This window comes from Hylobates moloch, unplaced genomic scaffold (genome assembly GCF_009828535.3).
Source record: "Hylobates moloch isolate HMO894 unplaced genomic scaffold, HMol_V3 SCAFFOLD_26, whole genome shotgun sequence".
NCBI lineage: Eukaryota > Metazoa > Chordata > Mammalia > Primates > Hylobatidae > Hylobates > Hylobates moloch.
The window spans coordinates 535,031-556,783 of NW_026652301.1; the positions used below are offsets into that span (position 1 = coordinate 535,031).

Genomic DNA, 21,753 nt, shown 5'->3' on the forward strand with positions numbered 1-21,753 from the left:
TTGTGTTAAAGCAGGAAGCTCTGTGCTGGAAGACAAGGTCAGGGTTTTTAAGGTCCCTGAACAAAATACAACTTTCTACGAAATAATGTAAAATCAGCATTTGCCTTCAACTGCTCAAGGAACTGGGTGACTGGCCATGCCAGATGGTATGGCTCTCACTTGCTGCAACACCTACTGGAGGCTAACAGAGCAAGGCAACACAGAGAGGCTGAGCAAGGGAAACAGGCAAGTTCACCAGCCTCTTGGTGAAGACACGAGATCTGCTTCTGCGGTTCACTACTCTTGCTGACTGTCAGTGAGAGGGAAGTGGGAACTGAGAAAAGAATGCGGGCGTACTACTGGACGTGGTAGTTTCGTCATGAATGGGGGAAGTTCTGGGAGCAGGCACAGTGTATGCCTGGCATTGTGATTATTTCTGAAAGGATGTAGCTTATGGATCACTAGTGCAATCCTAGAACAGCTGGCTATCCCAGAGAGTAAGCTCCAGCATACTCCCTCCACACAGCTATTTTTATTTTGTGAATGCAGGAACAAAAAAAGTAGTGTGGATAAATTCAAAACAGAGGAAATCAGGCTGTGCAAAGAACGTGTCCTTTAAAGACTATCTCCAGGAAGCAGAAGAGAAGAAGCAGGAAGGCGTACATATATGTAATTAGTGGGATGGATGAATTACTGGAACTTGTCAGGTGTTGAAGAGCCCTTGCCAAATACTGGTTAAGTAATTGTGTATTTCTAGGTTTGATTGCTTCTTTCAATTGGAAGCCAGGTTATCAGTGAATCTGCATACTCCCCCAGCTGTGTGCTGGTATGAGTGTGTGTGTACACTCATATGTGTATGTGTGCTAAATGAAGAGGGAGTTAAAGGGAAGCAAAGAACAAGCTGAGAAAATTGACAATTGTTGAACTTAAATGTCAGGCCTTGGGTTAGAGAAGTATCCTGTAAAACAGCAATTATTAATCCTATTGTATACATCAAAACATCAGAGGTTCAGAGAAGTTAATAAAATTGCTCAAGCTGTCCCAGGTAATAAATGGTAACATAGAGCTTCACACCCAGAGCTCTGCTCCAAAACCTATATCCTTCCTAGTGCCTGATGCTTCTGCCCCAAAGAAGGCCTTCCGTGAATATTTGTTGAATAACTGAACAAAGGAATTCATATGTCTCAGAATATTCTCATTTTTCTTTCATCAAGATTATGAAAATTGTACTCATTGAACTAAAAAACAGCAACGGTGTTTCCAGAAATGCAGTACAGTTAAAGGTAATAGGTTATTTAAATCATCTATTAATGAATGAACTAAGAATTGCCTAATCAAAGCCATGACTTAAGATTATTATAGTATCTTTCACCAAACAAGTGTAAATGGGTTGGTGCACTGAGACCTAATTTTATAGTATGGTCATACTGCAGTTTTAGGTTAAACTCTGTTCAGTCCCTATTTCAAAAATCACATCATTCCATGGTCTCATCTCCTTCATGACTTAAAGTCATGCTTGAAACATACTGGCTAATTTAACACAAATTGCTACCTAAAGAAGATACTAACCTACAGAAATAACAGCTATTCTGCAAACTTCCAAAACAACTGGTCTAGGATTTCAGAAAATGACAAGTAACAAGAAGTTTGCATTCTAACTGTATGCACACAAATCTCTAAATTGACCTCAGATATTCTTAATTACAGAGAGAGCTGTAAAAGTGTAATTCCAAATGCCCAAAGGTTAGAAGCAGACAGTTATCGCTGTGCACAGAAGGAAATGTTTGTGTTACTAGGTATGATGGCTTGTGCCTGTAGTCCCAGCTTCCCAAGAAGCTGAGGTGGGAGAATGGCTTGAGCCCAGGAGGTTGAGGCTGCAGTGAGCTCTGATGGCACCACTACACTCTAGAATGGGCAACCATCTCTAAACAAAACTATATATACTCATATGACATAAGTGGTTGTAATGTATTTGCTTGGAGCATCAGCTTCAAACAGCAAGGTAGAAATAGGCTAAAGGCATCCATTGAGCTAGAGTCCTTTTTGGCATCCCTCCCCACATTCTCTAAATAGAGACCAACCAAAGCAGGGTTTGGAATCCTAGTGAAGAACAGTTGCTCAGCAAATATACCAAATCAATGGCCACTTCCTGAGGGCCTGTGTGGAGCACCCAGAAGAGATGTCAGAGCAGGGATGCGAAGTACTGAATAAGCTTCCTCCCTTCAAGGTGCTTGCTCACAGATGATCACAATACAAGGTAGAATGTCAAAACTTCGTAAGAGATCATGAAATAAATAAATACTTACAGGAGTTTAGAGATCCTAATTGGAATTGTAGCTTCCTAAACAATCAGTACAGAGACATTAGCAGAAGTCTAAGCAGGCAGCGAGACAATAAAAATGAACCAGTGGCAGTTCTGGGGAAATTACAGACAATCAATATAAACCCTGAGACAGACCAAGAGGTATGGCGTAGCTTCAAGACTAAGCAGCTATATCTGGTTCCCTGGTAATTTTGAATGAGAGTGTATTAGTCCATTCTTATGCTGCTATAAGGACATACCTGAGAGTGGGTGATTTTTAAAGGAAAGTGGTTTAATTGACTCACAGTTCCACATGGCTGGGTATGCCTCAAGAAACTTACAATGATGGCAGAAGGGGATGCAAACACATCCTTCTTCTCATGGTGACAGGAGAGAGAAGTGCTGAGCAAAGGGGAAAAGCCCCTTATGAAACCATCAGATCTTTGCAGCCATAAAAAAGGATGAGCTCATGTCCTGTGTAGGGACATGGATGAAGCTGGAAACCATTATTCTCAGCAAACTATCACAAGAACAAAAAACCAAACACCGCATGTTCTCACTCACAGGTGGGAATTGAATAATGAGAACACCTGGACACAGGAAGGGGAACATCACACACCAGGGCCTGTCATGGGGTGGGGGGAGGGGGGAGGGATAGCATTAGGAGATATACCTAATGTAAATGACGAGTTAATGGGTGCAGCACACCAAGATGGCACATGTATACGTATGTAACAAACCTGCATGTTGTGCACATGTACCCTACAACTTAGAGTATAATAAAAAAAAAAAAATACCATTTTTCACCTGGATGATTACCAGAACTATAGAGATGACATCTAGTTCTGTGGAGGTGGCAGGGAAATGTGAATTATGTGTAAATTACTTCTAAATTATGTGTAAATTTTGATCTAAAATATTTAACAAAATTTAATAAATTAAAAATGCTCATAATTGGAATACTGGATCCCAGTAATCCAGTTTGGGGGAATGTGTATTAGAAAAAAAAAGAAACCATCAGATCTCGTGAGAACTCACTATCACAAGAACAGCATGGGGGTAACCGCCCCCATGATTCAATTACCTCCCACAGGGTTCCTCCCACAACATGTGGGGATTATGGGAACTACAATTCAAGATGAGATTTGGGTAGAGACATAGAGGCAGACCATTTCAGAGAGTGTTACCAATTATTCAAACTGAGGCCAAGCAGCATCTAATTGACTGTAGTTATTTTAAAGCTTCTTATTTTGATTATATATATTTTTGAAACCTACTAAAATTTTCTGTCATTTTTGTAAAAACAATATTTCTTCTTAAAACTCATAAGTTATTTTACCAAGAGAAACATACGTAGCAAATATTGTTCCTATATAGTTGTCCTTCGTATTATACCACAACATGAATACAAAATAAATTGCATATGAATTCCAATTTCATGAGAATGCTTAAGATTTCCTTGGTTGCTTCATATATTGTATAAGGAACATAATAAACCCAAATGTTTTCTCCTGCTGAGCTCATCAGCTCCATTCTAGTGAGCAAATATAAAGACAAAATATATCCATTGTACTATAATCTGCTGTTCAAAAATTAGCTAAATGCATATTCCACATACAAGTCACAGCAATCTTTGTGACATCTCTAAAATAGTTAAGTGTTAACTATCCATGAATTATCATACCTTAGAGATAAATGTAAAGTGTTTAATATTCAAAGTAATCCATAACTGTAAAACAAGACCCCCAGGATTCTTTAGAACAGGTCCTTGTTTTCAATCCATCTTTAGAGTTTATTTAGGTTTTACTATATACCCAGATACCATACTTAACACTTTAAAACTCTTTTACATATGAAACTAATTTCTTTCTTCTTGATAAGGTGAACACCTGTAATATAGTGAACAATACATAACGGTATTGTATGTAAGTCAGTATCATATTTCCCAACCCCCAAATTAATAGCAAGATCATATACCTGAAAAGGGTCTAGTGTTAAGAATATATAAATAATGTTTACAACTCAGCAACACAAATACAAACAACCCAATTCAAAAATAGGCAAGTGAGGTAACTCAGGAATGGAAAACTCAACATCATATGTTCTCACTCATAAGTGGGAGCTAAGCTATGAGGATGCAAAGGCATAAGAATGACACAATGGACTTTGGGGACTCGGAGAAAGGGTGGGAAGGGAGTGAGGGATAAAAGACTAGAAATTGAGTTCTGTGTATACTCCTTGGGTGATGGGTGCACAAAAGTCTCACAAATCACCACTAAAGAACTTACTCACGTAACCAAATATGACCTGTTCCTCTAAAACCTACGGAAATAAATTTTTTAAAAAAAATCAGCGGCCGGGCGTGGTGGCTCATACCTGTAATCCTAGCACTTTGGGAGGCCGAGGCGGGCGAATCACGAGGTCAGGAGATCGAGACCATCCTGGCTAACACAGTGGAACCCCATCTCTACTAAAAAATTCAAAAAATTAGCCGGGCATGGTGGCGGCCGCCTGTAGTCCCAGCTACTTGGGAGGCTGAGGCAGCAGAATGGCGTGAACCCAGGAGGCAGAGCTTGCAGTAAGCCGAGATCGTGCCACTGCACTCCAGCCTGGGCGACAGAGCGAGACTCTGTCTCAAAAAAAAAAAAAAGAAAAATCAGCAAAATGTGAATAGACATTTTTCCAAAGAAGATATACAAATAGTCAACAAGCACACGAAAAGATGGTCAACATCATTAATGCAAAACACAACCCCAATGAATATACCACTTCATACCCATTAGGATAGCTATAATAAAAAAATGGAAAATAAGAAATGGCAGTGAGGATGTGAAGAAATACTTTCCTGGCGGGGGATGTAAAATGGTGCAGCCACTGTAGAAACAGCTTGGCAGTTCCTCAACAAGTTAAACTTAGAGTTACCATATGACTCAGCCATCCCACTCCTAGGTATATACCCATAAGAACAGAAAACAGGTGTTGAAACAAAAGCTTGCAACACAAATGTTCATAGCAGCACTATTTACAGTAGACAAAAGGTGAAAACAACCCAAATGTCCATTAATGGGTGAATGGATAAACAAAATGTGGAATATCTATACACTCTTATGGAATATTTTATTCCATAATAAAAAAAACTCTTAGGAAATATTATTCAGCCATAAAAAAGAATGAAGTACTGACACATGCTATAACATGGATGAACCTTGAAAACATTATGCCAGTAAAAGAAGCCAATCACAAGAGACCACATATTATATTATTCTATTTCTATAAAATGCCAAGAATAGGCAAATCTATACAGACAGAAAGTAAATTAGCGGTTGCTTAGGGCTGGGGTCGATGGGGCAAAAGTGTTGGATAAAGGGTATGGCATTTCTCCTTGTGGTGATGAAAATCTTCTAAAATTGTGGTAATGGTTACACATATCTATAATATATTAAAAGCTATTAACCTATTAAAAACTTTAAATGGGTGAATGATATGGTATATGAATTATATCTCAACAAAGCTGTTTAAAAACTAATAGCAAATGCTGAAATGTACTTCATTTGGAATTCTCTTGCAAAACAGTTGCTACATTGACGTTTGCAAATAAGAATTTTTGTGAAATGTTAGTGTTTCTGTCCCTATTTCTGATAAAACAGGGATTTATGTATATGTTTGCTTAAAGCCAAGTTTCTATTTAATACAAATAAATATACTTATGACAAAATTCATTTGTGGTCAAGTCTTACTTCTTTCCAAAAAAACAAAAAACAAGCAGTAACTCCTAATAATTCTAGCAGCTACAATCCATCAAATAAGATGTGTTTTCATTGTCCATCATGGACACCCACCAGTACAGCTGCAGGCCAAGCTACTGTTTTTGCTCCTTCAGCCTCCCTCTGAGGAAGCAAAAGATACTATTTCTTTTGGGACTCAAAAAGCTTGACCACTTTCTTTCCAGTTTCTCCAAAACAAAACTAACCACTGTCTTAAGCCTGAATTGATGACAGGGAATTTGAAGAAAGACAGTATTTAGATAATCCACATTTATATGTGTTCTTAGACAATTCATACTGAGACTAGTCTACATTAAAAAATAGTTTACAAGGCAGATTGCTTTTCACCATTCATGCTATTTGTTTACAGAACGGATTACCATAGCTGAATTCCATTTTCTATCCTTTCTCTAATACAGTGCCACTGTGTCCCCAACCAACCCCACAATATAAACTTGTAGCTATGAACAAGAATATCATTTTTTCTATGTCAACAATTTCTATTGATAACATCATATTTTATGCATTCATTCCCTAGATTACTGTTTGGGGCGTAAAGTACTATATTTATACCATGTGTGAAATGCAGAAGAAAAATAAAATTTGGCTTTTTAGGTTCAAAGAAACTATTTTGTAACAGATATGGACCTCTATTTTCACATTTTCCTTTAAATGCACTTAAACTTAGAGAATTTCAAATTCAATAAAATGACATACTTTTCACTTTTTGACTCCAAATTGCCAGGCTCATACATAATATATGCAAAGATTGGCAATTCTGAGAACTAAAGCTCTATATCTCCATTTAAAGTGGTATAAATTAAAAATGGAAAGGAAAGCATATCAGCTTGGAAAGTCCAACAAGTTTAGCTCCCATAAAGTCTAAATCACATATCCAAGGCTGGATGATAAATCATTAGAGTTTGTCAGTTGTACAAGATCAGTAGTAAGCCATCTGGCTTATTCTGTTTATATCAATGTAATGAGTGTTATTCCAAGTTTTTGATAATTCCACAGCTCATAAGTAATAAGGCTACTGGCAGCAAGGCTGCATCATAACCTAATTTCTGGGGGAGATTTTATTTGATTTTTTGTTTGTTTTCCATAGCAAAACAAAGTTTGAATGCCATTTCAAAAAAAAAAAAATTCACTGAATTGGAAAGACCACAGTCTCCAAGCTTAAGTGTAGCATTTGCTATATATTTCTATTTACCCCAATGTATGTTTGTGTTCCCCCTCCACCCAATCTCACTGTGGGAAATCAAGATAACAGTTATCCTTGCATGATTTTCCTCCCCACCACTTCCTTTACTCTTTTCAAATGTGTTACAGCAGAACATTCTTTAAGTAGAACATACTCTGCCTTTCCCCAAATTGACTAGGAAGGACTGTTCACCGCTGTCTCCTATGGGGAAGAGAAAGCATCATCAGTGGCTCTGTTCTCTTCCTTCCCTACACTATGCTTTCTGGTTGCCCCACGTCAGCTTACTCCTCACGTCACACCTCTCCTAACCTCGGAAGGTCTAAAGCCAGCTGGGGTGGGTGCTGTTGGCTGGTCCTTCCCTCAAAACAGTGGGGCTTAAGTAGCAAAGAAGATGCATTTTTTAAAAGTTGAAATTAAAAACTGAAACCATGTACATTACCTTTAAATACTTTATAAATCTACCCATCCACCCACCCCCCCATTCTTCCTTTCTCTCAAATACATGGGAAGCCTCCTGAAAGCAATACTTGGCTCAACAACAATGGTTCTCAAATTCTCTGCGTTGGAATCACCTGGAGGACTTGCTGACGCACAGATTGCTGGGCCCTGTGCCCAGACTTCAGCAGCTTTGGGATAAGACCTTAGAATGTACATTTGTGACAAATTCCCAGGTGATGCTGATGTGGCAGGTCCAAGGACCCACAATGGGAACCACTAGCCTGGACACCGCACAACTGCTAAAGAAAGAAAACGCCCGGAAGATGGGAGTCCGACCAACATTACTCCCAGTTGTTGTCCAGCGCAGGGAGGGTCTAGTTCCCTAAATAAATGGAGGCCGCAGAGTGCGGATTAATACAGGAAGGTAGAGTTAAAGCAGATCAGCCGCTTGAATTATTTCCCTTCTCTGCTGGCTCCTCAAGATACTCAGAGTACAAGTATCAAGAAAAGGAAAGTGGAATTATGGACGTAAATGTGATGGATCATTTTTAGCTAGTCCCGATCTTTAGATTCCCATTTGCATCTTGGCTGTCCTTCCATTTTCTCCTTTAAACTGCCCATAGTGCTATGCAATGGGTACTGCAATCAGACAGACATGGGTTGAAGTCCTGCCTCGCTTGCTATGTGTCCTTCCTAACCCTGCCCTCACTTTTCCCATATAGAAAATGGAAATAACAATAGAACCTACCAACAGTGTTGCTGTGCAGATTGAATGTCACCCTGTGTATGCACTGACTGGCACATGCTTGATAAATATTAGCTTTTACTATGAATGCTACTGTCTCTTGGCTTTCCTATGAGAATATTCAATATGTTAAATATCACACTACCTGTTTGATACAACAGGTTGGGTTATTAATTCAACCGCTATTTATTGAGTGGCCATTGTGTGTCAGAAATAGAATATTGTAGAAGTATACTGAAATAATACTCTGTAAAGAAAAGTGTTTGATATAAACATTTTTTGATTTGGAAAATTTTGACTTTACATGAACTTACATTTACGAAGAATACTTGCTTCCAAAACTGGCTGAGGAAATTGAGAGGATGTGTTTACTAACCACAAGTTTTGTTTTGACAGACACTAAAATAAAAGAATGGAGGAAAACAGGGGAAAGTAATTCTGCAGACACAGTGGCCTTATATTATTAAAGGTATATTTTAGACCATCCAAAATACCACAAGCCCACTTTTCCCAAAAATCATTATATTTATGTAACAAGACAACAGTGAACAAATTTGGCCAAGGGTATCCTATTTTCAGTTCACAATGATGTCATTTTGAACCTATCACATCAGTCAGAAATGTAATGATCAGCTAGTAACAGGAGCAGCATTCAATCTTTCAGTTCTTCCTAGTTTCCTGAGAAGAAGCTGAGAATTCACCCTTCTACCAACTGACCACCCAAATTTATCAGGCCTCATTGTTGGGAAATATAAAGTGAAAATGTTAATGCAATATATGTTGAAATTTCTTGATTTTATCCTCAGTAGTACCAACCCCAAAACTTTAGGAGCTGGGTGGAGGTTTCATTGACAGTCAGGTGTGGGTTCTAATTCTGCCGTGAAACACCACGCCTATGAAGTCTGAGTACCCTACACGAGGCCAGGTGCTTTGAGGACAATGAGCACAGATGTCTTCCATTCTGGTCCATTACACTTTTCCCTACACCCCTGGCCTCCATCTATTACTTAAAAAGAACTTCTGCAAGAATTCATTGTCAGATTTAATGGAGAAAGACCCTGAGCCTCAACGCTTGCCTCCCAATGCCTGTTAACAGGGATTGCTGCTGGTGATGAAAATACTGTTAACTTTTGTGGCACTAGCAGGTGTCAGAGAGTGGAGGAAGCTATGAGACTCCACAATACAGAACTTATGAAAAGAAGAGGTTTGATTCCCTAATAAAGGATATATTGCCCCAAATCCTCTATGAAACCAAATGCTATGGAAACCTACTTGGGCCAACTTTTCCTCTAATCTGTAGTTCCCCAAAGTTTATAAAGAAATAAAAGTGTAACTTTTAAAATATGAAGTCTTGTACAAGGTAAAGAATATTATTTTATCCACGTCTACATTTCCAAATGCCCTAACACATTTGTAACTTGGCTGATGTGGTTTTTTGTTTTGTTTGTTTTGTTTTGTTTTTTTCTTTTCTCTTTTCTCCAAACTGTCTATCTAGACCTGTGGCTTCTGCCACGAAGTGACGTTTGGGGTAACTATGGCAGCCTCCAGCTGGCCCGGATCATTTGGCCCATTTTCCTTCCAGCACTTCAGTGGCTCTGCTTCCCCACACTCGCTCTCACCGTGCAGATGCTCAGGCTTATCACTTCGGATGCTTGCAAGAAGCTGGAGCTCTCCCAGCCTTCACCCCCGCACGACCTCTTCTGGCCACAGACTTGTGAGGGATCTGCATCCTCCCTTGGCTCGAACGCGCGTGCCAGCATCGTCTTTGAGACCTGGGCTTGCGCTCGCCTGGCCCTGGCACCCCTGGCTCCCGCAGCCGAGACGAGGGAGCTGCGGGGTCACGCCTTCTCATTGGAGCGGCTCTTTCCCTCCCGTCACAACCCCTTCCTTACTTCTGCTAAAGACAGGCGGCCTCTATCCTAATAAACCACACACACACACAAGTTTTGACTTGAGCTTGAGACGCACACAGCGCCGAGGATCCTCGGGTTACTGGAGGCGACACTGCTGGCCAGGCTGACCCGCGCCCTCGGGCATCCCCAAACCCCTGGATGTAACCCATTCCCCGCGCCAGGCTAGCTGCGGGCGGCAGGGTGGGCAGCGGCGGCTAAGGGACAAGCCAGCCCGGGGACAGCGCGGAGCCACCAGGGCCGGCGGGCAGGCGGGGGATCCGCGAGACAGAATTCTCAGAGCAGACCGTGGCAAGGGGCTAAACCCACCCGCACTCCCCGGGGCGCGGGACGGGACTGAACTGTGGTCACTAACAATGCCACGGAGCAGACCGTCCCTTCCCTTCGCCACTCCCCGCGCCGCCAGGCCTGAAGATACACACACTCCGGCACACCCCACACACCCATCCACTTCGCCCCAGTCCGGGTGGGGGTGGCAGAGGTGGGGCGGGGGGAAGGTGAGCGGTGCCTCGCCCCGGGGTACCTGCCGGCAGCGCAACCCAGCAGCGCCCCCGCCTCGGTGAGGACGGTCGGACGCGCGGGAGGAAGAAGGCGCTCCCGACCGCGGCACCGATGCTCACGGGCTTAGCACCTGGAGAGCCCCGGGGCGGCGGCGGCGCGCGGTGGCAGCGCGAGAAGTCCCCGGCGCGCCCCTCTCCCCGCCGCACAACTTTGCGCAGTCGGCGCCGCCCTAGCGCCTGCCCAGCTTCCTTACCCAAATACTGCCGCAGGTCGAGTAGGAAGCGAGGGGGTCCCCCGCTGAGCTGATAGAGGAGGGAGCCCAGGCAGAAGACCAGCAGGGTGGCCATGCAGAAGCCGTAGTCCCGGAGGGAGAAGCGCAGGAAAGGCAGCAGGGACACCCGGCGCTTCCAGCTGCCCAGGCCTGGAGGGGCGCCCCCCAAAGGGGCCCCATGGGGCCAGGGATCCGCGCCGCCGCCGGGATGCTGCTGCTTCTTCTTCATCGCCTGCTCCGCCGCCTCGCACAGCCTGCCCGTGCCAGGAAAAGGTCACCCATCCGCCGTGAGGAGGAGAGCCCGGCTGGCCGGCTGCACATGGGGAGGGCCGCGCGGAGGGCAGCCGGGTGGGGGCGGGGAGAGGCCGAAGTTGCCGGGCTCAGGAGACTTTCCTCGGCATGGTCCCCGCCGCCGCGGCCCGAGCGGCCGAGGTGTCCGGCCCCGGTTTGGGGCGCTGCCCGTGCCGGGGCGCCGCGCCCGTCCCGCGCCCGCTAGCGTCCCCACGCCCCGCGCCCCGCCGCGCCTCGGGCTCGCTTGCGGCCGCCGGGGTTCGCCTCCAGCGCCAGCGTGGACCCCCCGGCTTTGTGTCTGTAGGTCTCGGCGTGTTTTGTCCCGGTTCAGGCTTCTCTAAAAAACGGCAGGGAGGAACAGGAGGCGGACACCATCCCCTCGCTCCACCTCCTTGACAGGGGTTTTCCTGCTTCTCCTCCCCTTTCTCCCTCCGGCGCTCCGCAGCTCTCTCCTCCCTCTCCCCTCCCTCTCCGCTCCGGTCTCGGGATTTCGCTCGGGTGTCACGTTACTGCTTCTGCTGGGGGCGGAGGGGGGGAGGCGGCGATTATTCGCAACAAGGAAGAAAGTTTCTGGGTGTTTTCTTTTTTTTTTTCCTTCCCCCGTTCTTTACAATCTGGCCGCGGTTCCTGCGCCACCAGCGACCTCTTGGGGGCCCCGCCGACTTCCCTCTCGTAAACAGTCACCGGCGGGAAGAAGCACGACTGACTTTACTATTTACCTTTTTTTCAGTTCAGAAAGTTGATTCTCCTTATATACCTCGTGCGAGCTGCTTACCCAAGGCCGATAAAAGGTACTAGGATACAGGCTCAAGACTTTGCTGAAATGGGAAAAGAGCAAGCGGTGCGAGTTATGGACAAACACGCCCCAGAGGGCCAGGCGCAGCGCCCGAACTCCCGGGTAGGGGAGCCGAAGAGGACGCTCTCTTCTTGCTTTTCCTGGTCCTACAACTACTCCACCTCGCAGTGACCGGAGAGGCAAGTGCGGGGTGCATAGCGGACTCTAGGAGGTCATTGCCCTGGCAGACATGAAGGGGAAAGAGCCCAGTCCCCCTATACGCCGATTTCATTGCTGCCTCTCTTCCCTCTATGGGGAAGCTTCTGGACCTGAAAGAACCTCCTGAGGCAGAAAAGGCTCCATCATAGACACAGATCCTCTGATGGGGTGGTTGATCCACGGAAGGGCTGCTCTGATCAGCCACACTTTAAGTAAGAATACTATATCACTATTTATAGAAGCTGTAGCACCTGAGGGCTGTGTGACTCACCCGAGGTCCCAAAGCTAGTAGTAGGAATTGGGTTGGGAGTTGCACTCAAATCTATTTGACCCTCAGACCCACTATACTAACCACTGCACAGCAGTACTTCCCAGCCAGAGCCCTTTTCCTTCACGTCCCATAGGAGGATGAGATTTAATTCATTTAGTTCAGGCCACGTTGAGAAATGGAAACCTCAGTTTCTAGTGCCTATCATCTCTGGCTCCCTACTCATTTGTATATTCCCGTAATGAACAATTGGATTTAAGAAGGAACCAGGAGCCAAGAACCTCTGATTCTAAGACTAGGTAGGCTCCTGAAAACCTTCATCAAGTTGGGCATCTGAAGAATTTTCTGTGGTAAATTACAAAATATTATCCTAGACGAAGAACTTACTCGTTAAGAATATGTCTTAACCCCAGCTACTCGGGAGGCTGAGGCGGGAGAATCGTGTGAACCCGGGAGGCGGAGGTTGCAGTGAGCCGAGATCGCGCCATTGCACTCCAGCCTGGGCGACAGTGCGAGACACCGTCTCAAAAAAAAGAAAGAAAAAATGTCTTAACCATGTTCATACATGAATGTCTCTGGTTCATGATTTGAAGCATTTATCATGAGCTAGAAAGATGTATAGATGTGACAGGTGCTGCACACACACAGAGACGCATATACACACACAACTCTACTGTCCAATTTTACATTGTCCTAGCCCACTTTCTAAGGGATGAGAAGCCTGTTTTGGGGCCCCAAGAGGAGAGAAAATCTTTTGTTCTGTCACAGAAAACCCTGAATAGTGTTATTCATTTGTTTTACATTTATCTCATGAATCAGGGTTTTATTTGGATTAATATGCACATTTTAGAAATGTGACTTCCCCTAAGAGAATTGAGTAGATCAGTCATTGCCCATTAATGTGAATTACTTTAATCAGTACAATGAGTAGCCCAGAACAGACTCCCAATTAATAACGTTTGAGCTTAAGAAGAGGGACTAGGAGACAGAAGGAGCAAAGCAGTGTTCATAATGCTTCAGGGACCGCCTTCCACAAACTGGACCTGTATCTGAGGCCTGGCCCTGTAATCTGAACACTCGTTGGATATGAAATAGTGTGCAAGACCCTCTGTGTTCACAAGTCCCACCCCCGGGAAGTTCAGAGACTTTTCTCACAGCATGCTGTGGGAAATATCCCAATTTTTTCTCCTAAGGAAAGGAATCTGAGGAACGGGGAGATGGAGCAGGAAGAAAGCAAACAAACATCTGAGAAAATAAGTAAATATGAGAATAAATGTTGTTTTAAAAAACGATGAAAAAGTTGCAAGGAAAGTACAAGGGGGCAAAGTCCAGCTTAGAAGAAACAAGCTATGACATGAACTATTTTAGAGAGAATAAACAGGTCAATCTTTGAAAGATTGTGTTAATAGACTCGCCACCTAAAAAAACTCACAGAAGAAAAAGAAGAGATATCAAGATACAAAGAAGTTTCACATGGAAAAAAATGCTTTGTATTTTCACCCAACAAAAACTTAGTTGTATGGGTAAAACTTTGTTCTTTGAAGTCCCATAAATATCCCTTCAGAAAAAAAAAATTAAATTTAAAGTACTTAGACTAATTAATGATATCTTTATTCAAAGCAGATAAATCTAATTAGAGGAAGTTGTGAACGAATTTTATTATTAGTCTTATAATGGAATGTACTTTATTTAGCACCTTGACCTCCATTCAATATCTTTAGCTTCTCAATTCCTTCTCTCTCCAGTGACTCATTTGACCTTGTCCTCACTGATGACTAATTGCATCTCCTCCAAAATCTCCTTTTCCCCCTTCACAACCTTCTATCCTTCTGTTTGGCTTCTTTGGAGCCCACCCTGTTTTTCGGTCTTTTCGAGAACTGTCACCTCTGTGTTCATCCATCTCATGTGTTTACTTCTTTCTTTATCCAGTTTTGATTCCTGATCCATTTTTCTGATCTCCTTCTTGCAAACACCCCTTCATTCCCCGTTTCTCTCATCTTATATCCTACAGTGCTTGTCTGGTGAAACTCAGGCTCAGTTAAACCCAACCATGCAACTGGACTAGATTGCAGAAAAACACACAGCGCTGGTAAGTGGCCTTTCTTTAAATTAGAGACCACAGATTTCAGACGGATGTACACCCATGACTGCCCAGCAATCCCACTCACTAAAAGGACTATTCCATAATGTCTCTCTCTTCAAACCTCCCATCTCCACCCTCTGCTTTCTTCCCTTCAGTCTCAGGGGATGACCTGGATCAGACTTTGTTGCGAAAATAGAAGCAGAATGAGAGCTCACTCATTTCCTACCAATCTGTGCCCCGTGCTCTTGGCCTCCCTTCTTGTTTCATCATGTTCTGGCTTCAACAAGGCCATGCTGCCACATGTGCCCTAGACTGCCATTCCCACCAACCCCAGTCCCACACCCAAGCCTGCCCCCTGCATAGCCTTCTGCATCTCTGTAAATCATTACACTCTCAAGTCACTTGGGCCCCAAACCAGAAGTCTTAGTTTTTCTATTAATAGTTCATTCATTCTTATATCTAAACCATCTGCAAATCCTATAGGCATTACCTTTCAAAAAAAAAAAGTCCAGTATCTGACCTCCTTTGCCACTCCACTGGGCCAAACCACTGTCTTCTCTCACCTGGATTGTTGCAAAGGCTACTTATATGCATCATGTTTCAGTTTAGCTACATATTGCTGGAAAAAAAACATTTAAAAACCAGTGGCTTAAACAGAAAAGAACTTTATTTTTTTTCTCTCTCTCTCTCTCTCTTTTTTTTTTTCCTTTTTGAGACGGAGTCTCCCTCTGTTGCCCAGGCTGGAGTGCAGTGGCGCGATCTCGGCTCACTGCAACCTCCTTCTCCCAGGTTGAAGCGATTCTACTGCCTCAGCCTCCCAAGTAGCTGGGATTACAAGCGTTTACTACCACACCCAGCTAATTTTTGTATTTTTAGTAGAGACGGGGTTTCATCAAGTTGGCCAGGCTGGTCTCGAACTCCTGACCTCAAATGATCCACCCACCTCAGCCTCCCAAAGTGCTGGGATTACAGGCATGAGCTACCATGCCCGGCCCATTTCTCTTTCATGTGAAACGAGTCCAGAAATAGGCAGTCCAGATTTGGTGTGGTATTTCTATGCTATCCTCAGGGACCCACCTGAGCTTTCTGTTCCAACATCCTCAGCATGTGGCTTCCATTTTAAAGGCCATCTTATGCAATGTAATCAGCATTTCAAAAAGGTGTGAAATCTTCATACCTCTTTGATATGTTCATTGCAGCATTGTGCACAATAGCCAAGATATGGAATCAACCTCAGTGTCCATCAGTGGATGAATGGATAATAGTATTCAGCCTCAAGAAGGAAATCCTGTCATTTGCAATAACATAGGTTAATCTGGAGGATAAAATGTTAAAGGAAATAAGCCAGACACAGAAAGACAAATACTACATGATCTCACTTATATGTGAAATCTAAAAAAGTCCATCTCATTGAAGCAGAGAGTAGAATTACAGTTAACAGGGTTTAAGGAGGGAAGGGTAGCGATTGAGGAGATGTTGGTAAAAGGATACAAAATTTCAGCTAGGCAGCAGGAATAAATTCAAGAGTTCTATAACGTGGTGACTATAGTTAATAACGTTGTATCGTATACTTGAAAAGTGTTAAGAGAATAGATTTTAAGTGTTCTTACCACAAATAAATGATAAGAATGCAGAAGGGGAGAAAAACGAAACAAAACAAAAAGGTCTCCTTATGGTTGCAGATGGCTGCTAGAGTTCCAGCCATTATGTCTATGCTCCAGGTTGGCAGCAAAAGGAAGCAAAAGAGCAAAGAACTCCTCCCAATTGAGTAGGCTCTTTTTAAGCAGTGCTCCAAAGTGTGCTATAAATCTACCTTCTTATAGGTCATTGGCCAGAAATTAATCACAGGACTCTGTCTAATTGTGAGGGACAGGGGACAGAGTACCTAGGAAATCTAGACTGTAGCTGGGTGCATTGCTGCCACAAATAAGAATCAGGGTTCTATCGCTAAAGAAAGAAAGGGCAGATGCCTGCTATGTGGCAATCAGCAATTTCTGTTGTTCCTCCTGACTGGTCTGCCTGCTCCCAGCCTTTCACCCCATATTCCATTCTCCTCAGAGCAGTCAAAATAGCCATTGCTGCTCAGAACTTGCCAGTGGCTTCCAATGCACTCAGAGTAAAAGGCAGCATCCTAGAGTAGCCTCTAAGGTCCTGCTCGATCTGGCTCCATTGTTTCTTTGGCCTCATCTCTTATCACTTTTCCTGCTCACCCTTACCTATCCTCATTCATCAGACAAGAAAAACTTGCTCCTCTATTAGGACCTTTGCATCCACAGTTCCCTCTGCCTAGAAAGTTCTTTTCCACACCTCTGTATGGCTTGACTTTTGACTTCCTTTTAGTTTTGCTCAATGTTGCCTTATCAGAGGAGTCTTCTGGGACTACTCTATATGTAATGCATGTATGCATCCACATTCCTTATTCTCTTGACCTCTTTAGCTTTCTCCATGGAGTGTACCATAATCTGAAATGTTAGTATTTTGTATGTGTTGTGTATTTCTCCCCGCTAGAAAACAAGCATCTTGAAGCCCATGATTTTGTTATTGTTTTATCTCCAGCTGTCAACAGTTAAAAGCTGAGTTTTCAAAAGTTGTGTCATTGCATAGGAGTTTAAATATAAGCAATAGCTTATTGGCTACTAAGTGCAGTTTTTATAATCCTCCCATCCAAATGTGCCTCTAGATCATAAACTCTGGTCAGATATGCTTTTGAGAGACTGTTCAGGCAAAGGCAAGCACAATAAACAAATTATCTCCATTTGTTTATTGTTTTATCTCCAGCTCCTAGAATAGTGCTCACAGGTAGTGATCACTCAAGAAATATTTGTTGAATAAAAAGATTAGTTTTTTATAGGAAGGGTCTGATGTTCAGTGAGTCAAATCTCATTGATCCCGTGGTTGGCCAAGTGAGGATGAGACGTGGAGGTCATAGAAAGTAGGCCTCCGTGCTGCGAGAACATTCAGATAATCATCAAAAGAATTGTTTGCAGTTGAAGATGTATTCACTGAAAGAAAGAGTGAATGAATGAATGAGGCCCTCACTGCCTCCGTGACCTCTAATTAGCAATGCAGCTACTCCCTGTGATTATGAACGCCTCATGGAATCATAAAAGAGATGTGAGTCCATTGGCTTTGCCTGGTGTTGCCATTCCCCTTGGCAGAGAGGCTGCTGCTCTTTAGGACTGCTGTTCATTTCAGGGGTTGGGGCCATCAGTCTCTTGGAGAACCAAGCTGTCTGAGCTTTGACCTTGGAAAAGAAAGACAGAAAGAAAGAAACTGGAGAGTTGCTCTGGTTTGTGGGGCAGAAATGCACTGAAAACCATCTGGGAAGGTAGTGCTTGCCTTTGCCTGAACAGTCTCTCAAAAGCATATCTGACCAGAGTATATGATCTAGAGCTACATTTGGATGGGAGGATTATAAAAACTGCACTTAGTAGCCAATAAGCTATTGCTTATATTTAAACTCCTATGCAATGACACAACTTTTGAAAACTCAGCTTTTAACTTATGCTTAACAACAACTGTATTTTAAGTCAAAAGTGCACTACACAACTGGTCCCTGAGACTGGCCAGTGTGACACTATTAGCCACCTAAAGGCTCTTTTGGAAACAGTCTCAGTACTGTCTCTATTTTTTATGAAGTATAATAGACCATTGGTGTAAGCAGAGGGAAAGGGAAAAAAAAAAGTCAAATACTTACCAGTTGCTTTCAGGTTATTCTCAGTTGCCTCTTACCCTGCCATGAGTAGAATCTATACAGTGGAATCTCTGACTAACCTTAATTCCTCATTTCCAAGATCCTTGTCAATTTACAATGTTAAGCTAGCACTCTTCTCATTTTAGAGGTCATTGTCTGGTGTTAATGCATAAAAGCTGAAATCAATGTAGAAGTGATACTGAAAGGGGCCGGGTGGAGACCAAACTACACCGGTCGCGGTCAAGAGATCTTTATTGGAGGTATCGAGCGGAGAAGGAAGAGAAGAGAGAGAGGGCTGCTGGTGTGCTGGGTTTTATATCCCTTAGGTCTACGTGGATTGGGCTGGGGCAGGCCCAAGGGAAGGCGGGAGATGCTTCTTTCTGATTGGTCCTCCTTTGGCAGGTTCAGACAGTGCCCAGTCAAGGAGGGGAGAAGAACCCGGAACCGGCCCCATCTTAAGGTACGGCGCCATTTTAAGGTACCCCACGTTACCTAACATTCCTCCCTTTTTGTTTTCTTAAATGGGGGAAAATGGGCGTCGTGGTTCATCTGGCTGCTTCCTGCTGAGTGGGGGCGCTGTGGGGAGGGGGCACAGGGAGAACTGTTAGGGTTGTGCATGGGGTACAGTATGAGTATGAGGCCAAGCAATAGGGCGCTATACATGAAGACTTCGTTAGACGTGAAGTCCATGAATGTTCCTTGTCCTCCAGTGCCGTGAGCCAGTTGAGTGGCAGGGATGGGTTGGCGATGAGCCAGCTGTCTGAGCGAAGGGTGTTTAAGAATTGGTAGAATCGGCTTGCTGTAGCCATCTGGGGTACTAGGGGTAGAGTTTGGTCTGCCCGAAGAGAAAAGAAGATGGTAGTTAATTTAGGGTGCGAGGGCAGGCCTACCTGCTCCCCCCCCCCCCCCAATCCTGGGTATCTGTTGCCGGTCGTTGGCCATTTAAGAGGTCAGCAGGGTGTGAGACTGTCTCTGGAGTCTTCCGTGTCTTCACAAGTCACTAGGCGCTGGTAGTTTCTGAGGAGAAGCTGGTTAAAGGTTTGGTTAGAGATGGACTCTTTGAGGGAACGGGAAATAGTTATGGTTTGAGTTGGATATGCCCAGGCATTGCTGGGATATATGCCTCCTGTAACTGACTGGCCCCAGACCGGGTCGGTGGGGTTGTTGATATGTATGGCTTGGGAGGAGGCGTTGTTTTTAGTGGTATAATATAGGAAGGGGGTGTGTTTGTTGATGTGAGAGCCAGATGGTGAAGTGGAACATGTGGAAGAGAGGGTCCCAGCCGTTTTCTATCATAGTGAGAATAGGGCTGGGAAGAGGGCCCGCTGGCGGAGGAAAGTGTAAAGATGTGAGAGGCGGAAAGCCAGAGAAGAGGACTTAGGAGATGCATGAGAGCGGGGCGTAAGCAGTTTGGTTCTTCGTGTGGTCCGGGTTGGTAGCCGGTTTCAACCGGTTGAGCAGCGACCGGAAGATGAGGTGGAGGGTGGTGGTATGGGGGTGGGGATCGTCGGCCGGATCAAAGTCGGGAGCGGAAGGAGAGGTTGGTAGCTTGAGAGCAGCGATAAGGTGTTGCGGCTTGCAAGGGAGGCAGAGGTTGGGTTTGTCCCATAGAAGAAAGAAGCCATGAACGTAGGGGATCTCTGCCCATTTTCCTGTTCGCTCACAATAGTTATAGAGATCCCGGAGAAGGTTGGGATCAAAGGACCCATAAGTGGGCCATCTGTTTTGGTTGTCTAGGGGGTAGGTGGGCCAATTTTGAGTGCAAAATTTAATTAGGTGTTTTGGTTTGATGTCTGAGGCGAGGCCAAGGGCTGACAAATTATTTAAGAGACATTGTAGTGGGGAGTTGGCCGGCAGGGATGCAGAGCCTCCCATAATGAGAGGAAGGAATAGATGGCGACGAGCTAGGCAGGGCGTCCCCTGCTAGCCGACTGCCGCGGAGCGAGTCAGAGCCTCCGGATTGATCGTCACCGAAACGGAAGGACTGAGGAGCCTCTGAGAGGCGGGAGGCCGTGGGTCACCTGGTACCAGGATTTTAACAAGAGAAGGAGAGGGGCCCAGGCTGGAGACGCGAGGAGGAGAGGGAGAAAACTCCGTTCCCTGCAGGCTGAGTCTAGAGTAAGATTTACGGCCGCCGAGAGCGGGCGGCTGAGACGGGAGTTGGTCGGCTGGTGTTGGACACCAGGAGGGGAGACTTACCGAGACAATTTGGGTGGAGAGGTCGGCGAACAGGAAAATGGGTGAAGACCGGCCGGGGTCTGGACCAAGCCCGAAGAGGGATCGGGATCCCACGGAAGGGTGGGGTGTTCCCGATCCCAGTCACAGCACCAATGAAAGAGGCCGGGCAAGGATCAGACTACGCCCGTTGCGGTCAAGAGATCTTTATTGGAGGTATCGAGCGGAGAAGGAAGAGAAGAGAGAGAGGGCTGCTGGTGTGCTGGGTTTCATATCCCTTGGGCCTACGTGGATTGGGCTAGGGGCGGGCCCAAGGGAAGGCAGGAGATGCTTCTTTCTGATTGGCCCTCCTTTGGCGGGTTCAGACAGTGCCCAGTCAAGGAGAGGAGAAGAACCCGGAACCGGCCCCATCTTAAGGTACAGTGCCATTTTAAGGTACCCCATGTTACCTAACAGATATCCTTTTTCCTTCCTTCCTAACAATGTCATTAGTCCTTGTTCAATGGGCACATTACGTATCTTCCTGTCCTCTTAGAAAAAAAATATTACTCAAGCTTTACAAAGTCCTTTAAAATAATTTTTTGAAGAACAGCCAAATACTAAACTATGAAGATAAGAGTCAGCCCTCTAGTGAAGAATCTTAGTAAAGATTCCCAAGGTCATTTTAGTAGAAAAGTTAAGAAAATATTACATTGTGAAGCATAACCTTTCAGCCCTGAAAATTACTAACCTTCTGACCTAGAGTCCATTACTTAATCTCTTTGTGCTTTCGTTTTCTCTTCTGTCAAGAATGGATGATAAAGCCCATACTCCTGTGTTCACAGGGCTCTGGTCTGGTTCAGGAGCGTGCTTACCTGGCTGGGAAACTACATTACCAGCTAGCTGCTTTTCTCTATGGTACTTGCTGTGAAGTGGTCCAAGACATTATTCCACCCAGAGAAATTGGACTGCAGAATGATGGTACTGCAAACTCTTATTTAAAGAGCAGGCTGGACACGGTGGCTCACGCCTGGAATCCCAGCACTGTGGGAGGTGGAGGCGGGTGGATCACGTGAGGTCAGGAGTTCGAGATCAGCCTGGCCAACATGGTGAAATCCTGTGTCTACTAAAAATACAAAAATTAGCTGGGCGTAG

The 21,753-nt window shown here is 44.4% G+C and overlaps 1 protein-coding gene and 1 long non-coding RNA gene across 13 annotated transcripts in view; one reads left to right on the forward strand and one right to left on the reverse strand.

Annotated features, from left to right (window-relative positions):
* The window catches only part of LOC116463124 (uronyl 2-sulfotransferase), a 442,893-nt gene extending 431,127 nt beyond the window's left edge, over positions 1–11,766 (reverse strand). For 8 of the 11 annotated variants that reach the window (XR_004246582.2, XR_004246581.2, XR_004246579.2 and 5 more), the window contains exon 1: positions 11,097–11,766. Coding sequence is in view for 3 of the 11 variants with exons in the window: in XM_032146089.2 (XP_032001980.1) it covers positions 11,097–11,343 (247 nt within the window). In the remaining 8 variants the exon portion in view is untranslated. The remainder of the gene's footprint in view (positions 1–11,096) is intronic. The other 3 variants (XR_004246585.2, XM_032146090.2, XM_032146091.2) reach the window with 2 other exon arrangements.
* Positions 11,767–14,676: 2,910 nt separating this feature from the next.
* The window catches only part of LOC116463122 (uncharacterized), a 61,236-nt gene continuing 54,159 nt past the window's right edge, over positions 14,677–21,753 (forward strand). For both annotated transcript variants that reach the window (XR_009211978.1, XR_004246574.2), the window contains exons 1-2: positions 14,677–14,756; positions 18,847–18,904. This is a non-coding gene — a long non-coding RNA (uncharacterized LOC116463122). The remainder of the gene's footprint in view (positions 14,757–18,846; positions 18,905–21,753) is intronic.